The sequence below is a fragment of the Oncorhynchus nerka genome, linkage group LG19 (assembly GCF_034236695.1).
Source record: "Oncorhynchus nerka isolate Pitt River linkage group LG19, Oner_Uvic_2.0, whole genome shotgun sequence".
Taxonomy (NCBI): Eukaryota; Metazoa; Chordata; class Actinopteri; order Salmoniformes; family Salmonidae; genus Oncorhynchus; species Oncorhynchus nerka.
Genome location: NC_088414.1, coordinates 40,855,358 through 40,880,357, shown reverse-complemented (window position 1 = coordinate 40,880,357; position 25,000 = coordinate 40,855,358). Strand labels below are relative to the sequence as shown.

Genomic DNA, 25,000 nt, shown 5'->3' with positions numbered 1-25,000 from the left:
TAAAAACATCCCCACAGTATGATGCTGCCACCACCATGCTTCACCATAGGGATGGTGCCAGGTTTCCTCCAGACGTGACCCCTGGCATTCAGGCCAAAGAGTTAAATCTTGATTATATCAGACCAGTGAATCTTGTTTCTCATGGTCAGAGTCCATTAGGTGCCTTTTAACAAACTCCAAGTGGGCTGTCGTGCATTTTACTGAGGAGTGGCTTCTGTCTTGCCACTCTACCATATAGGCCTGATTGCTGGAGTGCTGCACTGATGGTTATCCTTCTGGAAGGTTCTCCCACCTCCACAAAGGAACTGTGGAGCTCTGTCAGAGTGACCATCAGGTTCTGTGTCACCTCCTTGACCAAGGCCCTTCTCCCCGACTGTGGAGTTTGGCCGGGCAGCCAGCTCTCGGAAGAGTCTTGGTGGTTCCAAACTTCTTCCATTTAAGAATGATGGAGGCCACTGTGTTCTTGGGGATCTTCAATGCTGCAGAAATATTTTGGTACCCTTCCCCAGATCTGTCCCTCGTCACAATCCTGTCTCAGAGCTCCTCAGACAATTCCTTTGGTCTCATGGCTTGGTTTTTGCTCTGACATGCACTGTCAACTGTGGCACCTTATATAGACTGGTGTGTGCCTTGTGTGTAGATTTGCTGATCGCAAATCAGAACTCCACAGCAACGTTTCTCCCTCTTTCCCTTACCTGAGATCAGTGATGCCAGAGCTGAGACAGTGTTGGCTCACATCCACCCACTGCTGACAGATCACTTCCAGGAAGCCGAACAGAGAACTTCCAGGAAGCAGAACAGAGAACTTCCAGGAAGCCGAACAGAGAAACTTCCAGGAAGCAGAACAGAGAACTTCCAGGAAGCAGAACAGAGAATTTCCAGGAAGCAGAACAGAGAACTTCCAGGAAGCAGAACAGAGAACTTCCAGGAAGCAGAACAGAGAACTTCCAGGAAGCAGAACAGAGAACTACCAGGAAGCAGAACAGAGAACTTCCAGGAAGTAGAACAGAGACACTTCCAGGAAGCAGAACAGAGAACTTCCAGGAAGCAGAACAGAGAACTTCCAGGAAGCCGAACAGAGCACTTCCAGGAAGCCGAACAGAGAACTTCCAGGAAGCCGAACAGAGCATTTCCAGGAAGCCGAACAGAGAACTTCCAGGAAGCCGAACAGAGCACTTCCAGGAAGCCGAACAGAGAACTTCCAGGAAGCTAACAGAGAACTTCCAGGAAGCACCACTGAACGCTAAACAAGTAGCCAGAGCAACACACACAGACAGCAAGCTCTCAAACGTCTTCTAATACATCAGGGAGGGTTGGCCTTGAAGAAAACTTGAAATCATTTTACACACAGAGGAGAGGTATGTTCAGATGGCTGGTAGAGAGGTATGTGTCAGTGGAACAAGGTTGTGTCCACCGGGACACCTAGAGTAATATTTCCAACAAAACTGTGAAGGTCCCGTTGCATCCTGGGAGTTCCCTGGTGAGTGTTGGAAAGGTTTACACAGACTTTTTCCAATAAAACTGTGAAGGGCAGCGCTAAAATAAATTCTCACTGGACATCAGGGTATTGTGGAAATGGAAGCACTGGCAAATAGTGTCCCAAACCCTTTACGGAGAAGTGGAGTGGATCAGAAATCACAATGACAGGTCCCGTTGCATCCTGGGAGTTCCCTGGTGAGTGTTGGAAAGGTTTACACAGACTTTGTAGGCCCATTTCAAAACAACATGTGTATGATAGTGGTTGACTCACACTCTAAATAGTTAGAAGTGTTCAGAATGTCACAAATCACTTCACAGGGGCTCCTGAGTGGTGCAGCGGTCTAAGGCAATGCATCTCAGTGTCAGAGGAGTCACTACAGACCCCGGTTCCATTCCAGGCTGTATCACAGCGGTCTAAGGCAATGCATCTCAGTGTCAGAGGAGTCACTACAGACCCCGGTTCCATTCCAGGCTGTATCACAGTGGTCTAAGGCAATGCATCTCAGTGTTAGAGGTGTCACTACAGACCCCGGTTCCATTCCAGGCTGTATCACAGCGGTCTAAGGCAATGCATCTCAGTGTCAGAGGAGTCACTACAGACCCCGGTTCCATTCCAGGCTGTATCACAGCGGTCTAAGGCAATGCATCTCAGTGTTAGAGGTGTCACTACAGACCCCGGTTCCATTCCAGGCTGTATCACAGAGGTCTAAGGCAATGCATCTCAGTGTCAGAGGAGTCACTACAGACCCCGGTTCCATTCCAGGCTGTATCACAGCGGTCTAAGGCAATGCATCTCAGTGTCAGAGGAGTCACTACAGACCCCGGTTCCATTCCAAGCTGTATCACAACCGGCCTAGATCGGGAGTCCCATAGGGCGGTGCACAATTGGCCCAGCATCGTCCGGGTTTGGCCAATGTAGACCGTCAATGTAAAATCAAGATTTGTTCTCAACCGACTTTCCTAGTTAAATAAAGGTTAAATAAAGATCGAATGAAGATTGAATTAAGGTTAAATAAACATAGACAATAGATGGTACCAGACTGAGAAGGTTGTTCTCATCATGCAGTTTGTCTGAGCAAATCGTAATGGACAATGTTAAAATCAATTCCAGACATTTGTGAGCCAGAGCAGAATACTGCACTCCACCACCAAACTGGCTGGTAGAGAGGTATGTTCAGATGGCTGGTAGAGAGGTATGTTCAGATGGCTGGTAGAGAGGTATGTTCAGATGGCTGGTAGAGAGGTATGTTCAGATGGCTGGTAGAGAGGTATGTTCAGATGGCTGGTAGAGAGGTATGTTCAGATGGCTGGCAGAGAGGTATGTTCAGATGGCTGGTAGAGAGGTATGTTCAGATGGCTGGTAGAGAGGTATGTTCAGATGGCTGGTAGAGAGGTATGTTCAGATGGCTGGTAGAGAGGTATGTTCAGATGGCTGGTAGAGAGGTATGTTCAGATGGCTAGTAGAGAGGTATGTTCAGATGGCTGGTAGAGATGGCTGGTAGAGAGGTATGTTCAGATGGCTGGTAGAGATGGCTGGTAGAGAGGTATGTTCAGATGGCTGGTAGAGAGGTATGTTCAGACTGGCTGGTAGAGAGGTATGTTCAGATGGCTGGTAGAGAGGTATGTTCAGACATTTTTTTTAAATGTCATGAAGAAAGCTTTGGATTGTCACACAACAGACAGGTCCAGTATCGTACTGACACAGCTGACATGACTGACGATCAGGGGTCAACGTGGGACAAAACACTGGGGCTAGTGGTTAGAGGAGGCAGGTAGTCTAGTGGTTAGAGGGCATAACACTGGGGCTAGTGGTTAGAGGAGGCAGGTAGTCTAGTGGTTAGAGGGCATGACACTGGGGCTAGTGGTTAGAGGAGGCAGGTAGTCTAGTGGTTAGAGGGCATAACACTGGGGCTAGTGGTTAGAGGAGGCAGGTAGTCTAGTGGTTAGAGGGCATGACACTGGGGCTAGTGGTTAGAGGAGGCAGGTAGTCTAGTGGTTAGAGGGCATAACACTGGGGCTAGTGGTTAGAGGAGGCAGGTAGTCTAGTGGTTAGAGGGCATAACACTGGGGCTAGTGGTTAGAGGAGGCAGGTAGTCTAGTGGTTAGAGGGCATGACACTGGGGCTAGCGGTTAGAGGAGGCAGGTAGTCTAGTGGTTAGAGGGCATAACACTGGGGCTAGTGGTTAGAGGAGGCAGGTAGTCTAGTGGTTAGAGGGCATGACACTGGGGCTAGTGGTTAGAGGAGGCAGGTAGTCTAGTGGTTAGAGGGCATGACACTGGGGCTAGTGGTTAGAGGAGGCAGGTAGTCTAGTGGTTAGAGGGCATGACACTGGGGCTAGTGGTTAGAGGAAGCAGGTAGTCTAGTGGTTAGAGGGCATGACACTGGGGCTAGTGGTTAGAGGAGGCAGGTAGTCTAGTGGTTAGAGGGCATGACACTGGGGCTAGTGGTTAGAGGAGGCAGGTAGTCTAGTGGTTAGAGGGCATAACACTGGGGCTAGTGGTTAGAGGAGGCAGGTAGTCTAGTGGTTAGAGGGCATGACACTGGGGCTAGTGGTTAGAGGGCATGACACTGGGGCTAGTGGTTAGAGGAGGCAGGTAGTCTAGTGGTTAGAGGGCATAACACTGGGGCTAGTGGTTAGAGGAGGCAGGTAGTCTAGTGGTTAGAGGGCATAACACTGGGGCTAGTGGTTAGAGGAGGCAGGTAGTCTAGTGGTTAGAGGGCATGACACTGGGGCCAGTGGTTAGAGGAGGCAGGTAGTCTAGTGGTTAGAGGGCATAACACTGGGGCTAGTGGTTAGAGGAGGCAGGTAGTCTAGTGGTTAGAGGGCATGACACTGGGGCTAGTGGTTAGAGGAGGCAGGTAGTCTAGTGGTTAGAGGGCATGACACTGGGGCTAGTGGTTAGAGGAAGCAGGTAGTCTAGTGGTTAGAGGGCATAACACTGGGGCTAGTGGTTAGAGGAGGCAGGTAGTCTAGTGGTTAGAGGGCATAACACTGGGGCTAGTGGTTAGAGGAGGCAGGTAGTCTAGTGGTTAGAGGGCATGACACTGGGGCTAGTGGTTAGAGGGCATGACACTGGGGCTAGTGGTTAGAGGAGGCAGGTAGTCTAGTGGTTAGAGGGCATAACACTGGGGCTAGTGGTTAGAGGAGGCAGGTAGTCTAGTGGTTAGAGGGCATAACACTGGGGCTAGTGGTTAGAGGAGGCAGGTAGTCTAGTGGTTAGAGGGCATGACACTGGGGCCAGTGGTTAGAGGAGGCAGGTAGTCTAGTGGTTAGAGGGCATAACACTGGGGCTAGTGGTTAGAGGAGGCAGGTAGTCTAGTGGTTAGAGGGCATGACACTGGGGCTAGTGGTTAGAGGAGGCAGGTAGTCTAGTGGTTAGAGGGCATAACACTGGGGCTAGTGGTTAGAGGAGGCAGGTAGTCTAGTGGTTAGAGGGCATGACACTGGGGCTAGTGGTTAGAGGAAGCAGGTAGTCTAGTGGTTAGAGGGCATGACACTGGGGCTAGTGGTTAGAGGAGGCAGGTAGTCTAGTGGTTAGAGGGCATGACACTGGGGCTAGTGGTTAGAGGAAGCAGGTAGTCTAGTGGTTAGAGGGCATAACACTGGGGCTAGTGGTTAGAGGAGGCAGGTAGTCTAGTGGTTAGAGGGCATAACACTGGGGCTAGTGGTTAGAGGGCATAACACTGGGGCTAGTGGTTAGAGGAGGCAGGTAGTCTAGTGGTTAGAGGGCATGACACTGGGGCTAGTGGTTAGAGGAGGCAGGTAGTCTAGTGGTTAGAGGGCATGACACTGGGGCTAGTGGTTAGAGGAGGCAGGTAGTCTAGTGGTTAGAGGGCATGACACTGGGGCTAGTGGTTAGAGGAGGCAGGTAGTCTAGTGGTTAGAGGGCATGACACTGGGGCTAGTGGTTAGAGGAGGCAGGTAGTCTAGTGGTTAGAGGGCATGACACTGGGGCTAGTGGTTAGAGGAGGCAGGTAGTCTAGTGGTTAGAGGGCATGACACTGGGGCTAGTGGTTAGAGGAGGCAGGTAGTCTAGTGGTTAGAGGGCATGACACTGGGGCTAGTGGTTAGAGGAGGCAGGTAGTCTAGTGGTTAGAGGGCATGACACTGGGGCACAATGACACTGTAACAGGTGAGAGAAGGACCTTGAAGCTCAGACATTAAACAGTCCGACTTGTACCATTCCCTCTCACAGGGTCTTCAGACCATTACAGCCCTTAAAGACGTTTATATTCAGTGGTTTTAACTTCTACTTTACTTTCATTTACTTTATAGTATTATACAGTATGCTGATTACTGCATTGTTGGGAAACGAAATACTTGTGTACAGCACAATAAAAATGTAGACACTTGAAGAGACAGAACTGTTGTGACGTGAAAAAGCCACCAGTGCAATATAAACACATGATGTCAATGTTCATTTTTGTGATATGACACATTGAAATGTTTTACACGTTCAAAAGATACGTAACTCTTTGAGTAACGTAGAACCAGGCCAGACATTTCTTATTGGAGAACTGGTCCTCTGGGCTGATCAACTCTTTGAGTTGCTTACAGTACAAGCGTTTACCGGGAATCATTCAGTACTGTATCTCAGACTTAAAAAAGGTGGATGATGTATTGTTTTGACCTAAATAACTTTATTAACAATGACCATTCATTTACATTGACATGTTAGTCCTTTAGCAGACTCTCTCTCTCTCATCCAGAGTCCCTTATTGTAGTGCATTCTTCTTAAGATAGCTAGTTGAGACAACCACCTATCACAGCCAAGAGATCAGAGACAGCAGAGAGTTTGGGTTAGGATGTAGGGTCTGAGCATAGCCTGAAGGTAGGTAGGGACAGTTCCTCTCGTTGCTCTGTGAGGTAAACACCATGGTCTTGTAGTGGACGGCAGCTTCGACAGGAAGCCAGCGGAGTCTACAGGGGGATCATGGGAAGGTTGAACACCAGACGGGAGCTGTCCAACGTGACGGAGGAGGTCTTGGACCGGGCAAGACTTTTCCGGGAAGAAGAGCGGCTCGTTGCCGTACCAGGGTCAGGTCAAAGTGCATTATGGGAATGCACATGTCAATTCATTCTATTATTAATCTTGACGCAAAAACAAAATGGCTGCGTCTTGCCTCTTAAGGATCCGGCCCTTTTTTAAATGTTCTCCTAAAATGACAAATCCCAATCTAACTGCCTGTAACTCGGGCCCTAATGCAAGAATATGCATATTGTTTGGTACCATTTGAAAGGAAACACTTTGAAGTTTGTGGAAATGTGAAATGAATGAAGGATAATATAACACAATAGATCTGGTAAAAGATAATACAAAGAAAAAAAAAACTTTATTTTGTATTTTTTTCGTACCATCTTTGAAATGCAAGAGAAAGGCCATAATGTATTATTCCAGCCCAGGTCCAATTTAGATGTTGGCCACTAGATGGCAGCAGTGCACGTGCAACATTTTAGACTTCGTTTTAGACAAACCATGGATCCCTAATTTGTTTATTAATAACTATTCATGTTAAAAACTGTTCACTCTCCTCAAACAATAGCATGGTATTATTCCACTGTACTAGCTACTGGAAATTGGAAAGTGCAGTTAGATTAACAAGAATTTAAGCTTTCTGCCCATATCAGATATGTCTATGTCCTGGGAAATGTTCTTGTTACTTACAACCTCATGCTAATCGCATTAGCCTACGTTAGCTCAACCGTCCCGTGGAAGGGACACCGATCCCGAAGAAAATATATATACCACAAATACATACAGAATAAGGTGCCATTTGGGAAGCAGACCTGAAGACAGACTAACCTGGTAGGGTCCTGCCAGTGAGACCATAGAGACAGAGTCAGGAAGCATGGCTCCCAGAGAGTCTTGACTGTGCAGAGAGGATATATCCGTGATCTCTGGTTCGCTCAGGTCCGTCAGGACGCTCTCACTGCTCACCGTGCTCCTCAGTCGCCCCTCCCCCTGGCACCCCTCAGGACTGCTCTCATTGGGCGAGCCCAGCAGGAAGTGCATGTCCTGGAGGCGGGACCAGCGCCGGCTGTTCCATTCAAAGGTCCATCTCTTACTGATGGCTAGCGGGTCATCGTCGTCTGAATCATCAGTCTGGAGAGAGAGTATATAGAGGGAGTATAGAGAGGGAGTATATAGAGGGAGTATAGAGAGAGAGGAAGTATAGAGAGGGAGGAAGTATAGAGAGAGAGGGAGTATATAGAGGGAGTATATAGAGGGAGTATATAGAGAGTATATAGAGAGAGTATATAGAGGGAGTATATAGAGGGAGTATATAGAGAGAGGGAGTATAGAGGGAGTATAAAGAGAGAGGAAGTATAGAGAGAGAGTATATAGAGGGAGTATAGATAGAGAGAGAGGGAGTATAGAGAGAGAGTATATAGAGGGAGTATATAGAGAGAGTATATAGAGGGAGTATATAGAGGGAGTATATAGAGGGAGTAAATAGAGGGAGTATAGAGAGGGAGGAAGTATAGAGAGGGAGGGAGTATATAGAGAGAGGGAGGATAGAGAGAGGGTGGGAGTATATAGAGAGAGGGAGTATAGAGAGGGAGGAGGTATATAGAGAGAGGGAGTATATAGACGGAGTATATAGAAGGAGTATAGAGACAGAGTATATAGAGGGAGGGAGTATAGAGAGGGAGGGAGTATAGAGAGAGAGGGAGTATAGAGAGGGAGGGAGTATAGAGAGAGAGGGAGTATAGAGAGGGAGGGAGTATAGAGAGGTAGGGAGTATCGAGAGAGAGGGATTATAGAGAGGGAGGGAGTATAGAGAGGGAGGGAGTATAGAGAGGTAGGGAGTATCGAGAGGGAGGGAGTATCGAGAGAGAGGGATTATAGACAGAGAGGGAATATAGTATATTGGTCTGTACTACTGCATAACACATTATTTTTAGTTTGACTAGGCAAGTCAGTTAAGAACAAATTCTTATTTACAATGACGGCCTAGGAACAGTGGGTTAACGTCCTTGTTCAGGGGCAGAACGACAGATTTTTACCTTGTCAGCTCGGGGATACCATCTAGCAGCCTTTCGGTTAGTGGACCAACGCTCTAACCACTAGACTACCTGTCTCCTCTAACCACTAGACTACCTGTCTCCTCTAATCACTAGGTTACCTGCCTCCTCTAATCACTAGACTACCTGCCTCCTCTAACCACTAGACTACCTGCCTCCTCTAACCACTAGACTACCTGCCTCCTCTAACCACTAGACTACCTGCCTCCTCTAACCACTAGACTACCTGTCTCCTCTAATCACTAGGTTACCTGTCTCCTCTAACCACTAGGTTACCTGCCTCCTCTAACCACTAGACTACCTGTTTCCTCTAATCACTAGGTTACCTGTCTCCTCTAACCACTAGACTACCTGCCTCCTCTAACCACTAGACTACCTGTCTCCTCTAATCACTAGGTTACCTGTCTCCTCTAACCACTAGACTACCTGCCTCCTCTAACCACTAGGTTACCTGCCTCCTCTAACCACTAGACTACCTGTCTCCTCTAACCACTAGGTTACCTGCCTCCTCTAACCACTAGGTTACCTGCCTCCTCTAACCACTAGACTACCTGTCTCCTCTAACCACTAGGTTACCTGCCTCCTCTAACCAGTAGACTACCTGCCTCCTCTAACCCCTAGACTACCTGCCTCCTCTAACCACTAGACTACCTGCCTCCTCTAACCACTAGGCTACCTGCCTCCTCTAACCACTAGGCTACCTGCCTCCTCTAACCCCTAGACTACATGCCTCCTCTAACCACTAGACTACCTGCCTCCTCTAACCACTAGACTACCTGCCTCCTCTAACCCCTAGACTACCTGCCTCCTCTAACCACTAGACTACCTGCCTCCTCTAACCACTAGACTACCTGCCTCCTCTAACCACTAGACTACCTGCCTCCTCTAACCACTAGACTACCTGCCTCCTCTAACCAGACTACCTGTCTCCTCTAATCACTAGACTACCTGCCTCCTCTAACCCCTAGACTACATGCCTCCTCTAACCACTAGACTACCTGCCTCCTCTAACCACTAGGTTACCTGCCTCCTCTAACCCCTAGACTACATTGCTCCTCTAACCACTAGACTACCTGCCTCCTCTAACCACTAGACTACCTGCCTCCTCTAACCCCTAGACTACCTGCCTCCTCTAACCACTAGGTTACCTGCCTCCTCTAACCCCTAGACTACATTCCTCCTCTAACCACTAGACTACCTGCCTCCTCTAACCACTAGGCTACCTGCCTCCTCTAACCACTAGGTTACCTGCCTCCTCTAACCACTAGACTACCTGCCTCCTCTAACCACTAGACTACCTGCCTCCTCTAACCACTAGACTACCTGCCTCCTCTAACCACTAGACTACCTGCCTCCTCTAACCACTAGACTACCTGCCTCCTCTAACCACTAGACTGCCTGCCTCCTCTAACCACTAGACTACCTGCCTCCTCTAACCACTAGACTACCTGCCTCCTCTAAACACTAGACTACCTGCCTCCTCTAACCCCTAGACTACATGCCTCCTCTAACCACTAGACTACCTGTCTCCTCTAAACACTAGACTACCTGCCTCCTCTAACCCCTAGACTACATGCCTCCTCTAATCACTAGACTACCTGCCTCCTCTAACCACTAGACTACCTGCCTCCTCTAAACACTAGACTACCTGTCTCCTCTAACCCCTAGACTACCTGCCTCCTCTAACCACTAGACTACCTGCCTCCTCTAACCACTAGACTACCTGCCTCCTCTAACCCCTAGACTACATGCCTCCTCTAATCACTAGGTTACCTGCCTCCTCTAACCCCTAGACTACATTCCTCCTCTAACCACTAGACTACCTGCCTCCTCTAACCACTAGACTACCTGCCTCCTATAACCACTAGACTACCTGCCTCCTCTAACCCCTAGACTACATGCCTCCTCTAACCACTAGACTACCTGCCTCCTCTAACCACTAGACTACCTGCCTCCTCTAACCACTAGACTACCTGCCTCCTCTAACCCCTAGACTACCTGCCTCCTCTAACCACTAGACTACCTGCCTCCTCTAACCACTAGACTACCTGCCTCCTCTAACCACTAGACTACCTGCCTCCTCTAACCACTAGACTACCTGCCTCCTCTAACCACTAGACTACCTGCCTCCTCTAACCACTAGACTACCTGCCTCCTCTAACCACTAGACTACCTGCCTCCTCTAACCCCTAGACTACCTGCCTCCTCTAACCACTAGGTTACATTCCTCCTCTAACCACTAGACTACCTGCCTCCTCTAACCACTAGGCTACCTGCCTCCTCTAACCACTAGGCTACCTGCCTCCTCTAACCACTAGGTTACCTGCCTCCTCTAACCACTAGGCTACCTGCCTCCTCTAACCACTAGGTTACCTGCCTCCTCTAACCACTAGACTACCTGCCTCCTCTAACCACTAGACTACCTGCCTCCTCTAACCACTAGACTACCTGCCTCCTCTAACCACTAGACTACCTGCCTCCTCTAACCACTAGACTACCTGCCTCCTATAACCACTAGACTACCTGCCTCCTCTAACCACTAGACTGCCTGCCTCCTCTAACCACTAGACTACCTGCCTCCTCTAACCACTAGACTACCTGCCTCCTCTAAACACTAGACTACCTGCCTCCTCTAACCCCTAGACTACCTGCCTCCTCTAACCCCTAGACTACATGCCTCCTCTAATCACTAGACTACCTGCCTCCTCTAACCACTAGACTACCTGCCTCCTCTAACCACTAGACTACCTGCCTCCTCTAACCCCTAGACTACCTGTCTCCTCTAACCACTAGACTACCTGCCTCCTCTAACCACTAGACTACCTGCCTCCTCTAACCCCTAGACTACATGCCTCCTCTAATCACTAGGTTACCTGCCTCCTCTAACCCCTAGACTACATTCCTCCTCTAACCACTAGACTACCTGCCTCCTCTAACCACTAGACTACCTGCCTCCTCTAACCACTAAACTACCTGCCTCCTCTAACCACTAGACTACCTGCCTCCTCTAACCACTAGACTACCTGCCTCCTCTAACCACTAGACTACCTGCCTCCTCTAACCACTAGACTACCTGCCTCCTCTAAACACTAGACTACCTGCCTCCTCTAACCCCTAGAATACCTGTCTCCTCTAACCACTAGACTACCTGCCTCCTCTAACCACTAGACTACCTGCCTCCTCTAACCCCTAGACTACATGCCTCCTCTAATCACTAGGTTACCTGCCTCCTCTAACCCCTAGACTACATTCCTCCTCTAACCACTAGACTACCTGCCTCCTCTAACCACTAGACTACCTGCCTCCTCTAACCACTAGACTACCTGCCTCCTCTAAACACTAGACTACATGCCTCCTCTAATCACTAGACTACCTGCCTCCTCTAACCACTAGACTACCTGCCTCCTCTAACCACTAGACTACCTGCCTCCTCTAAACACTAGACTACCTGCCTCCTCTAACCCCTAGACTACCTGTCTCCTCTAACCACTAGACTACCTGCCTCCTCTAACCACTAGACTACCTGCCTCCTCTAACCACTAGACTACCTGTCTCCTCTAATCACTAGACTACCTGCCTCCTCTAACCCCTAGACTACATGCCTCCTCTAACCACTAGACTACCTGCCTCCTCTAACCACTAGACTACCTGCATCCTCTAACCACTAGACTACCTGCCTCCTCTAACCACTAGACTACCTGCCTCCTCTAACCACTAGACTACCTGCCTCCTCTAACCACTAGACTACCTGCCTCCTCTAACCACTAGACTACCTGCCTCCTCTAACCACTAGACTACCTGTCTCCTCTAACCACTAGACTACCTGCCTCCTCTAACCACTAGACTACCTGCCTCCTCTAACCACTAGACTACCTGTCTCCTCTAATCACTAGACTACCTAGCCTCCTCCTGTTATAGGAGTTTAAACATGGGCCTGTTATAGGAGTTGAAACATGGGCCTGTTATAGGAGTTAAAGGAGTTGAAACATGGGCCTGTTATAGGAGTTATAGGAGTTGAAACATGGGCCTGTTATTGGGGTTTAAACATGGGCCTGTTATATGAGTTATAGGAGTTTAAACATGGGCCTGTTATAGGAGTTATAGGAGTTTAAACATGGGCCTGTTATAGGAGTTATAGGGGTTTAAACATGGGCCTGTTATAGGAGTTATTGGGGTTTAAACATGGGCCTGTTATAGGAGTTATAGGGGTTTAAACATGGGCCTGTTATAGGAGTTATAGGGGTTTAAACATGGGCCTGTTATAGGAGTTATTGGGGTTTAAACATGGGCCTGTTATAGGAGTTTAAACATGGGCCTGTTATAGGAGTTATAGGAGTTTAAACATGGGCCTGTTATAGGAGTTATAGGAGTTTAAACATGGGCCTGTTATAGGAGTTTAAACATGGGCCTGTTATAGGAGTTATAGGGGTTTAAACATGGGCCTGTTATAGGAGTTATAGGGGTTTAAACATGGGCCTGTTATAGGAGTTAAAGGAGTTGAAACATGGGCCTGTTATAGGAGTTATAGGGGTTTAAACATGGGCCTGTTATAGGAGTTATAGGGGTTTAAACATGGGCCTGTTATAGGAGTTAAAGGAGTTGAAACATGGGCCTGTTATAGGAGTTATAGGGGTTTAAACATGGGCCTGTTATAGGAGTTATAGGGGTTTAAACATGGGCCTGTTATAGGAGTTATAGTGGTTTAAACATGGGCCTGTTATAGGAGTTATAGGGGTTTAAACATGGGCCTGTTATTGGGGTTTAAACATGGGCCTGTTATAGGAGTTATAGGGGTTTAAACATGGGCCTGTTATTGGGGTTTAAACATGGGCCTGTTATAGGAGTTATAGGGGTTTAAACATGGGCCTGTTATAGGAGTTATAGGAGTTGAAACATGGGCCTGTTATTGGGGTTTAAACATGGGCCTGTTATTGGAGTTATAGGAGTTGAAACATGGGCCTGTTATAGGAGTTATAGGGGTTTAAACATGGGCCTGTTATTGGGGTTTAAACATGGGCCTGTTATAGGAGTTATAGGGGTTTAAACATGGGCCTGTTATAGGAGTTGAAACATGGGCCTGTTATAGGAGTTATAGGAGTTTAAACATGGGCCTGTTATAGGAGTTTAAACATGGGCCTGTTATAGGAGTTATAGGGGTTTAAACATGGGCCTGTTATAGGAGTTATAGGGGTTTAAACATGGGCCTGTTATAGGAGTTATAGGGGTTTAAACATGGGCCTGTTATTGGGGTTTAAACATGGGCCTGTTATAGGAGTTATAGGAGTTTAAACATGGGCCTGTTATAGGAGTTATAGGGGTTTAAACATGGGCCTGTTATAGGAGTTATAGGGGTTTAAACATGGGCCTGTTATAGGAGTTATAGGGGTTTAAACATGGGCCTGTTATAGGAGTTATAGGAGTTGAAACATGGGCCTGTTATAGGAGTTATAGGAGTTGAAACATGGGCCTGTTATAGGAGTTATAGGAGTTTAAACATGGGCCTGTTATAGGAGTTATAGGGGTTTAAACATGGGCCTGTTATAGGAGTTATAGGGGTTTAAACATGGGCCTGTTATTGGGGTTTAAACATGGGCCTGTTATAGGAGTTATAGGAGTTTAAACATGGGCCTGTTATAGGAGTTATAGGGGTTTAAACATGGGCCTGTTATAGGGGTTTAAACATGGGCCTGTTAAAGGAGTTGAAACATGGGCCTGTTATAGGGGTTTAAACATGGGCCTGTTAAAGGAGTTGAAACATGGGCCTGTTATAGGAGTTATAGTGGTTTAAACATGGGCCTGTTATAGGAGTTATAGGAGTTTAAACATGGGCCTGTTATAGGAGTTATAGGGGTTTAAACATGGGCCTGTTATAGGAGTTAAAGGAGTTGAAACATGGGCCTGTTATAGGAGTTATAGGAGTTGAAACATGGGCCTGTTATAGGAGTTATAGGGGTTTAAACATGGGCCTGTTATAGGAGTTAAAGGAGTTTAAACATGGGCCTGTTATAGGAGTTATAGTGGTTTAAACATGGGCCTGTTATTGGGGTTTAAACATGGGCCTGTTATTGGGGTTTAAACATGGGCCTGTTATTGGGGTTTAAACATGGGCCTGTTATAGGAGTTATAGGAGTTTAAACATGGGCCTGTTATTGTCAAAGTCAGTTCTGTGTGATCAAAAACATTGGTTTTACTCGTTGAATGGTGCTATATCCATAACTTACCACAAGGTGGCAGAATATATTTCATTTTTTTCTAACCCTGCAAAGTACAGGCCCGCATCCTCTGAATGTGAGTCTCCAGCATTTTGCATTTTTCTCTGATTCAGACGTATCAATGGATCAGTCACAAAAAAAACATACAAAACTGATATTCATTCAGATCACCCCTTTAACAGCAGACATTCATTCAGATCACCCCTTTACCAGCAGACATTCATTCAGATCACCCCTTTAACAGCAGACATTCATTCAGATCACCCCTTTAACAGCAGACATTCATTCAGATCACCCCTTTAACAGCAGACATTCATTCAGATCACCCCTTTAACAGCAGACATTCATTCAGATCACCCCTTTACCAGCAGACATTCATTCAGATAACCCCTTTAACAGCAGACATTCATTCAGATCACCCCTTTAACAGCAGACATTCATTCAGATCACCCCTTTAACAGCAGACATTCATTCAGATCAGCTCTTTACCAGCAGACATTCATTCAGATCACCCCTTTACCAGCAGACATTCATTCAGATCATTCAGATCACCTCTTTACCAGCAGACATTCATTCAGATCACCCCTTTACCAGCAGACATTCATTCAGATCACCCCTTTAACAGCAGACATTCATTCAGATCACCCCTTTACCAGCAGACATTCATTCAGATTACCTCTTTACCAGCAGACATTCATTCAGATTACCTCTTTACCAGCAGACATTCATTCAGATCACCCCTTTAACAGCAGACATTCATTCAGATTACCTCTTTACCAGCAGACATTCGTGTCGGTTTGGAGATAATAAAAGACAGGAGAGATGACTTACTTTCTTCCTGGGGTGGCTAACGTCTAGTTTCATGGAGCAACACTTGTTCAGAGTGTTAAGACGTCTGAAACAACCGAGAGACACCGTTTTTAGGTCACAGAGAGACACCGTTTTTAGGTCACAGAGAGACACCGTTTTTACATCACAGAGAGTCACCGTTTTTAGGTCACAGAGAGACACCGTTTTTAGGTCACAGAGAGACACCGTTTTTAGGTCACAGAGAGACACCGTTTTTACGTCACAGAGAGACACATTTCTCATGTCACCAAGATACAGTTCTAATTTCTTAACATTTATTTAACTAGGCAAGTCAGTTAAGAACAAATTCTTATTTACAATGACGGCCAAGGAACAGTGGGTTAGCTGCCAGAACGACAGATTTGTACCTTGTCAGCTCAGGGGTTTGAACTTGCAACCTTCTGGTTACTAGTCCAACACTCTAACCACTAGGCTAGCCTGCTGCCCCATGTCACAGAGATACAGTTCTAAAGTCACACAGAGATACAGTTCTAATGTTACACAGAGATACAGTTCTAATGTTACACAGAGATACAGTTCTAATGTCACACAGAGATACATTTCTAATGTTACACAGAGATACAGTTCTAATGTCACACAGAGATACAGTTCTAATGTTACACAGAGATACAGTTCTAATGTCACACAGAGATACATTTCTAATGTTACACAGAGATACAGTTCTAATGTCACACAGAGATACAGTTCTAATGTTACACAGAGATACAGTTCTAATGTCACACAGAGATACATTTCTAATGTTACACAGAGATACATTTCTAATATCACACAGAGATACAGTTCTAATGTTACACAGAGATACAGTTCTAATGTTACACAGAGATACAGTTCTAATGTCACACAGAGATACATTTCTAATGTTACACAGAGATACAGTTCTAATGTCACACAGAGATACAGTTCTAATGTTACACAGAGATACAGTTCTAATGTCACACAGAGATACAGTTCTAATGTTACACAGAGATACAGTTCTAATGTCACACAGAGATACAGTTCTAATGTTACACAGAGATACAGTTCTAATGTCACACAGAGATACCGTTCTAATGTCACACAGAGATACAGTTATGATGTCACACAGAGATACAGTTATGATGTCACACAGAGATACAGTTCTAATATCACACAGAGATACAATTCTAATGTCACACAGAGATACAGTTATGATGTCACACAGAGATACAGTTATGATGTCACACAGAGATACAGTTCTAATGTCACACAGATATACAGTTCTAATGTCACACAGAGATACAGTTCTAATATCACACAGAGATACAGTTCTAATGTCACACAGAGATACAGTTCTAATGTCACACAGAGATACAGTTCTGATATCACACAGAGATACAGTTACGATGTCACACAGAGATACAGTTCTAATGTCACACAGAGATACCGTTCTAATGTCACACAGAGATACAGTTATGATGTCACACAGAGATACAGTTCTAATATCACACAGAGATACAATTCTAATGTCACACAGAGATACAGTTCTAATATCACACAGAGATACAATTCTAATGTCACACAGAGATACAGTTCTAATATCACACAGAGATACAATTCTAATGTCACACAGAGATACCGTTCTAATGTCACACAGAGATACAGTTATGATGTCACACAGAGATACAGTTATGATGTCACACAGAGATACAGTTCTAATATCACACAGAGATACAATTCTAATGTCACACAGAGATACAGTTATGATGTCACACAGAGATACAGTTATGATGTCACACAGAGATACAGTTCTAATGTCACACAGATATACAGTTCTAATGTCACACAGAGATACAGTTCTAATATCACACAGAGATACAGTTCTAATGTCACACAGAGATACAGTTCTAATGTCACACAGAGATACAGTTCTGATATCACACAGAGATACAGTTACGATGTCACACAGAGATACAGTTCTAATGTCACACAGAGATACCGTTCTAATGTCACACAGAGATACAGTTATGATGTCACACAGAGATACAGTTCTAATATCACACAGAGATACAATTCTAATGTCACACAGAGATACAGTTCTAATATCACACAGAGATACAATTCTAATGTCACACAGAGATACAGTTCTAATATCACACAGAGATACAATTCTAATGTCACACAGAGATACAGTTCTAATATCACACAGAGATACAATTCTAATGTCACACAGAGATACAGTTATGATGTCACACAGAGATACAGTTCTAATGTCACACAGAGATACAGTTATGATGTCACACAGAGATACAGTTCTAATGTCACACAGAGATACAGTTATGATGTCACACAGATATACAGTTCTAACAGAATGGTGTTAGTTCTAAGTAATGTAGTCTACAGAATGTTGTGTTTGTGTGTTCTCTCACCGACACAGAGGTTCCACCAGGTCCCTGTCCAAGAAGTCATGGTCCCTCTTCACTGACAATATATCTATAGGAAACTGGGAGTCTGAGAGAGAGAGAGAGAGAGAGAGAGAGAAAGACAGAGATGGATTCCAGCAGACTGCAGCAGTACTATAGTTACAGATCAATGAAGTCACTGACTGCTAGTGGTCACAGACTATGGCCCATTCATTTGGGACACAGCTACAGGCTACAGGCTATCACCCTGAAAAGAGTTTCATCTGGGGCGAATGACAGAGTGTCTTTGGAAAAATACACACACACACACACACACACACACACACACACACACACACACACACACACACACACACACACACTTTTCTGTTTGTGTGTGTGGTGGAGAGAGAGGGTGAATCTACAGTAAACCACAGAAACACACAGTCCTGTCGGCAGAAACACAGTGCTAGTCCTAACCCAGTATTAAAGACTATCTATAGTACAGGACAACTAAACAGAGGAGAGGAGAGGAGGAGGAGGAGAGGTGGAGGAGGAGGAGGAGGAGGAGAGGGGGAGGGGGACAAGGAGGAGGAGAGGGGGAGGGGGAGGAGGAGGAGAGGTGGAGGAGGAGGAGGAGGAGGAGGAGAGGGGGAGGGGGACAAGGAGGAGGAGAGGGGAGGGGGAGGAGGAGGAGGAGGTGAGGAGGAGGAGGAGGAGGGGGAGGAGGAGATGGGGAGGAGGAGGAGGAGGGGGAGGAGGAGGAGGAGAGGGGGAGGAGCAGGGGGGAGGAGAGAGGGAGGAGGGGAGGGGGAGGGGGAGGAGGAGGAGGCGGAGAGGGGGAGGAGGAGGAGGAGGAGGAGAGGAGGAGGAGAATAGAGGGAGCGGAGAGTGACTATAGGAGACGGGTGGAGGAGGAGAAGAGGAGGAGGAGAGGGGAATAGAGGGAGTGGAGAGTGACTATAGGGAGACGGGTGGAGGAGGAGAAGAGGAGGAGGAGAGGGGAATAGAGGGAGTGGAGAGTGACTATAGGAGATGGGTGGAGGAGGAGAAGAAGAGAGGGACCAAACAGAAGGAGGAGGAGGAGGAGAGGGGGAGGAGGAGGAGGAGGAGGGAGGAGGAGGAGGAGGAGAAGGAGGAGGAGGAGGAGGAGAGGGGGAGGAGAAGGAGGAGGAGGAGGATAGGGGGAGGAGGAGGAGGAGGAGGAGGAGGAGAGGGGAGGAGAAGGAGGAGGAGGAGAGGGGGAGGAGGAGGAGGAGGAGGAGGAGAGGGGGAGGCGGAGGAGGAGGAGGAGAATAGAGGGAGCGGAGAGTGACTATAGGAGACAGGTGGAGGAGAAGAAGAGGAGGAGGAGAGGGGGATAGAGGGAGTGGAGAGTGACTATAGGAGACGGGTGGAGGAGGAGAAGAAGAGAGGGACCAAATAGAATGGAGGAGGAGGAGAGGGGGAGGAGGAGGAGAGGGGGAGGAGGAGAAGAAGAGAGGGACCAAATAGAATGGAGGAGGAGGAGACGGGGAGGAGGAGGAGAGGGGGAGGAGGAGAAGAAGAGAGGGACCAAATAGAATGGAGGAGTGGAATAAAGATCTGTTAGATGACGACGGCTGTATCCTGTCTGTTCCTCACTGGATGAATCCGCATAGAAATCAACTTAATGGGTTTTCTAGAGAGAGTGGGAGGGTGAGAGAGAGAGAGTGGGAGGGTGAGAGAGAGAAACAGAGGGGGTGAGAATGAAAGAGGGAGTGAGAGAGATAAGAGATGGAGGTCGGGAGGGAGGGAGCGAGGGTGGGAGGGAGGGTGTTCCAGGCAGTCAGAGATAGCAGAGGCCATTCCCATGACCCCTCCCTTTAAATTACAGAATAGAAATAGACCCTGGGAGGGAGGGAGGAGAGGAGAAGAGATGAGAGATGAGAAGAAACGAGGAGAGGAGGGATTAAGAGAGGAAGGGAGAGGAATTTAGGGAAAAGAGGAGATGATGGTGAAGGAAGAAGAGACATAGAGGGGGATGGGAGAGAGGAAGAGAGGAATTTACCGAACTCTCAATATGAGACACAACAGCTGTTGGAAATGCAGTGTGAAAATGCAGTGTGGTAATGCAGTTTGGTAGTGCAGTGTGGTAATGCAGTTTGGTAGTGCAGTGTGGTAATGCAGTTTGGAAATGCAGCGTGGCACTGCAGTGTGGTAATGCAGTGTGGAAATGCAGTGTGGTAATGCAGTTTTGAAATGCAGTGTGGTAATGCAGTGTGGTAATGCAGCGCGGAAATGTAGTGTGGTAATGCAGTGTGGTAACGCAGTGTGTTAATGCAGTTTGGTAGTGCAGTGTGGTAATGCAGTTTGGAAATGCAGTGTGGCACTGCAGTGTGGAAATGCAGTGTGGTAATGCAGTTTTGAAATGCAGTGTGGTAATGCAGTGTGGTAATGCAGTGCGGAAATGCAGTGTGGTAATGCAGTGTGGTAGTGCAGTGTGGAAATTCAGTGTGGTAGTGCAGTGTGAAAATGCAGTGTGAAAATGCAGTGTGGTAAAGCAGTTTGGAAATGCAGTGTGTGTTTACCTTCGTAGAGCTGGGCATACTGTGGGAACCCTGCAGCCCTCAGCCAATCACAAGCCTCCCTGGCCTCGATCTCTGTAAGACGGGGAGAGGAGAGTCCCATTAGGAATAAAGACACACACAATGGTTAAACTGTATTGGAGCCGTCATGTCAACCTGGATGCCAAGTTGTTTTTATAAAAATACCTTTTATTGATGGAAAGAGGGAGAGAAAGAGAGGGAGAGATATTGCATTCATTTTCTGTGTATCAAGTTTACAAACTATCATTTCGAAATGTTTAATATATTTAACTTCTCAGATGCATTCAGATTCAGTTTCCAAATTAATTTATCTAAATTCAGATTCAAAACCAGAGACAACATCCTGGTACTTTACCACATCCTGGTACTTTACTACATCCTGGTACTTTACAACATCCTGGTACTTTACCACATCCTGGTACTTTACAACATCCTGGTACTTTACCACATCCTAGTACTTTACCACATCCTGGTACTTTACAACATCCTGGTACTTTACAACATCCTGGTACTTTACCACATCCTGGTACTTTACCACATCCTAGTACTTTACCACATCCTGGTACTTTACCACATCCTGGTACTTTGCCAGCAAGAAATGGTGGAAGAGAACAGAGGTTTCTGGCTGTAAACATATTAAACACGTTTCTGGCAGTTTATTCTTCCTCTGAATTTGTCTCTAGTGTTTGTGATATAAGACCATTCCTGAAAGCTTACTCTCTCTGGAGCTTGGTCATGCATTCTGTTCCCCTCTATGGCGCTAACAGGAAACGCAGGACACGTTGGAAGGGGAGTGCGACAAAAACAGCAATGGGCTCAAAGAGTTTAGCGCTTAACATCTAACCGCCATTTTAATTTCCTAGTCCGTAAAAACTTAAACGTTTTCTTTTCTTTTGTCATAGCGGCAGAGCCAGACCACAAGGTGGGGCAGCACCCCTCTTACATTCTTTGGGGTACTACAGTTCTCGAGTTTGGGGTAATTCGCCATCTGACGAACATATCGGAAGGGATAGTAGTTGCTAGAGTTTGGTATGAGGGTGTGGATGGTGGTTGAGGAGGCTGATTAAGCAAGGGGATTCAGGTGAGTGAGGTGGGCTTTTGGCTAATGAAGTATGGAGGCATGTGAGGAAATTTGCATGGTCACGTCTCTGTCTCTGTCTCTGTCTCTCTCTCTCTCTCTCTCTCTCTCTCTCTCTCTCTCTCTCTCTCTCTCTGTCTCTCTCTCTCTCTCTCTCTCTCTCTCTGTCCTCTCTCTCTCTCTCTCTCTCTCCATCTCTCTCTCTCTCTCTCTCTCTCTCTCTCTCTCTCTCTGTGTCTCTCTCTCTCTGTATCTCTCTCTCTCTGTGTCTCTCTCTCTCTGTGTCTCTCTCTGTGTGTCTCTCTCTCTCGGTGTGTGTCTCTCTCTCTCTCCATATATGGAGTTATTTGCTAAGGACACATTACAATATGAATGTCAGTGCACATATATGGAGTTCCTGTTCTAAGGCTGCTTTCCAATAGGGAAGACAATGCCCATAAATGGAAGTTCCTGCTGCAGATTAGACGTGTCATCTGAGGTTTAAATCTCTCCTCCCGAAACTGAATTTTAAACTTCACCAAATATCCCCCAAAAAACACTACAGTGAAAACTACAGTAACATCTGCAAAAACACTACTATGAATTCTATAGTATTTATCCCATAGTATACATTAAGTAATTATAAAATAGTATACTATGGTATTTTTTCATGTGGGAGTGTAGGAATCTAAATGCTTCAGTTCAGAGGAGCGGCTGCCGCACCCCCCACACTCCTACTTCACACACACACACACACACACACACACACACACACACACACTCACACTCACACTCACACTCACACTCACACTCACACACTCACACACACACACACACACACACACACACACACACACACATTCACACACACACACTCACACACACTCACTCACACACACACACACACACACACACACACACACCGGAATGTTCAATGTGTGAATCTATTCAGCCTTCCTTAATTCCATAGCAGGAGACATTCCCCCGAGCGAACACTGTCTCCTATAGAATACCACTGCTGTGATCCTGAAGACAGACAGAGACACAGTGAGTGGGTTAACCTTACAGTCCATTACATGGAGACACAGTGAGTGGGTTAACCTTACAGTCCATTACATGGAGACACAGTGAGTGGGTTAACCTTACAGTCCATTACATGGAGACACAGTGAGTGGGTTAACCTTACAGTCCATTACATGGAGACACAGTGAGTGGGTTAACCTTACAGTCCATTACATGGAGACACAGTGAGTGGGTTAACCTGACTAAAACTGGTGTAATTTCACAACACTGTTACCGCTGCTAATGCCTTGACTTCACAGATGCCCCACACACACACACACACACACACACACACACACACACACACACACACACACACACACACACACACACAGCCACAGCCACAGCCACACCCCATCGCCCCATCGCCCCAGCTCTGTGGCTGGTTTCAAGTTGGCATGTATCTTTTTCCACTGACATGCATAATGCCCACACAGCTACTTGAGCTTCTGTGTGTGTGTGTGTATGCGTGTGTGTATGCATGTGTGTGTGCGTGTGTGTTAATGAGTGGTTCTTTACAAGCCCTAATTAAAACATTACACAGGGCCTTGTGCTGACAAGAGTTAATTCATTAATGTGCTGCCAGTATTCACATTGACAGTGACGGCTCTAGCTTGTATGGCTCACTGGGCGAACCCCCCCTTCAGCCCCCAAAAGCACTATTCTGCACCAACTGTCATTTTGATTCAGACATTTCAGACACAAATAACTAATCATAACATTTAAAGCTATATAAATACAAATATATATACAATAATTAATAAGTCGTGTGTTGATTTGGCACTTCAGCATCAATACGTTACCCATCCCCCAACACCGTCAACCAAGAGTCAAGACTACATTACCCATCCCCCAACACCGTCAACACTACATTACCCATCCCCCAACGCCGTCAACACTACATTACCCATCCCCCAACACCGTCAACACTACATTACCCATCCCCCAACACCGTCAACACTACATTACCCATCCCCCAACACCGTCAACACTACATTACCCATCCCCCAACACCGTCAACACTACATTACCCATCCCCAACACCGTCAACCAAGAGTCAAGACTACATTACCCATCCCCCAACACCGTAAACCAAGAGTCAACACTACATTACCCATCCCCAACACCGTCAACACTACATTACCCATCCCCCAACACCGTCAACACTACATTACCCATCCCCCAACACCGTCAACCAAGAGTCAAGACTACATTACCCATCCCCCGACACCGTCAACCAAGAGTCAAGACTACATTACCCATCCCCCAACACCGTCAACCAAGAGTCAAGACTACATTACCCATCCCCCGACACCGTCAACCAAGAGTCAAGACTACATTACCCATCCCCCAACACCGTCAACCAAGAGTTAATACTACATTACCCATCCCCCTACACCGTCAACACTACATTACCCATCCCCCAACACCGTCAACCAAGAGTTAATACTACATTACCCATCCCCCAACACCGTCAACACTACATTACCCATCCCCCAACGCCGTCAATACTACATTACCCATCCCCCAACACCGTCAACACTACATTACCCATCCCCCAACACCGTCAACACTACATTACCCATCCCCCAATACCGTCAACACTACATTACCCATCCCCCAACACCGTCAACACTACATTACCCATCCCCCAACACCGTCAACACTACATTACCCATCCCCCAACACCGTCAACCAAGAGTCAAGACTACATTACCCATCCCCCAACACCGTAAACCAAGAGTCAACACTACATTACCCATCCCCCAACACCGTCAACACTACATTACCCATCCCCAACACCGTCAACACTACATTACCCATCCCCCAACACCGTCAACCAAGAGTCAAGACTACATTACCCATCCCCGACACCGTCAACCAAGAGTCAAGACTACATTACCCATCCCCCAACACCGTCAACCAAGAGTCAAGACTACATTACCCATCCCCGACACCGTCAACCAAGAGTCAAGACTACATTACCCATCCCCCAACACCGTCAACCAAGAGTTAATACTACATTACCCATCCCCCTACACCGTCAACACTACATTACCCATCCCCCAACACTGTCAACCAAGAGTCAAGACTACATTACCCATCCCCCAACACCGTCAACCAAGAGTCAACACTACATTACCCATCCCCCAACACCGTCAACACTACATTACCCATCCCCCAACACCATCAACCAAGAGTCAAGACTACATCCCCCAACACCGTCAACACTACATTACCCATCCCCCAACACTGTCAACCAAGAGTCAAGACTACATTACCCATCCCCAACACCGTCAACCAAGAGTCAAGACTACATTACCCATCCCCCAAACACTGTCAACCAAGAGTCAAGACTACATTACCC

At 46.8% G+C, this 25,000-nt stretch overlaps 1 protein-coding gene across 2 annotated transcripts in view; it reads right to left on the bottom strand.

Moving 5' to 3' along the window:
• The window catches only part of stard13a (StAR related lipid transfer domain containing 13a), a 109,750-nt gene that overhangs the window by 49,342 nt on the left and 35,408 nt on the right, over positions 1-25,000 (bottom strand). For both annotated transcript variants that reach the window (XM_065004942.1, XM_065004941.1), the window contains exons 2-5: positions 20,496-20,567; positions 17,974-18,055; positions 15,551-15,614; positions 7,285-7,584 (exon numbers count right to left, since the gene is read on the bottom strand). In XM_065004942.1, the coding sequence (XP_064861014.1) occupies positions 7,285-7,584; positions 15,551-15,614; positions 17,974-18,055; positions 20,496-20,567 (518 nt within the window). The remainder of the gene's footprint in view (positions 1-7,284; positions 7,585-15,550; positions 15,615-17,973; positions 18,056-20,495; positions 20,568-25,000) is intronic.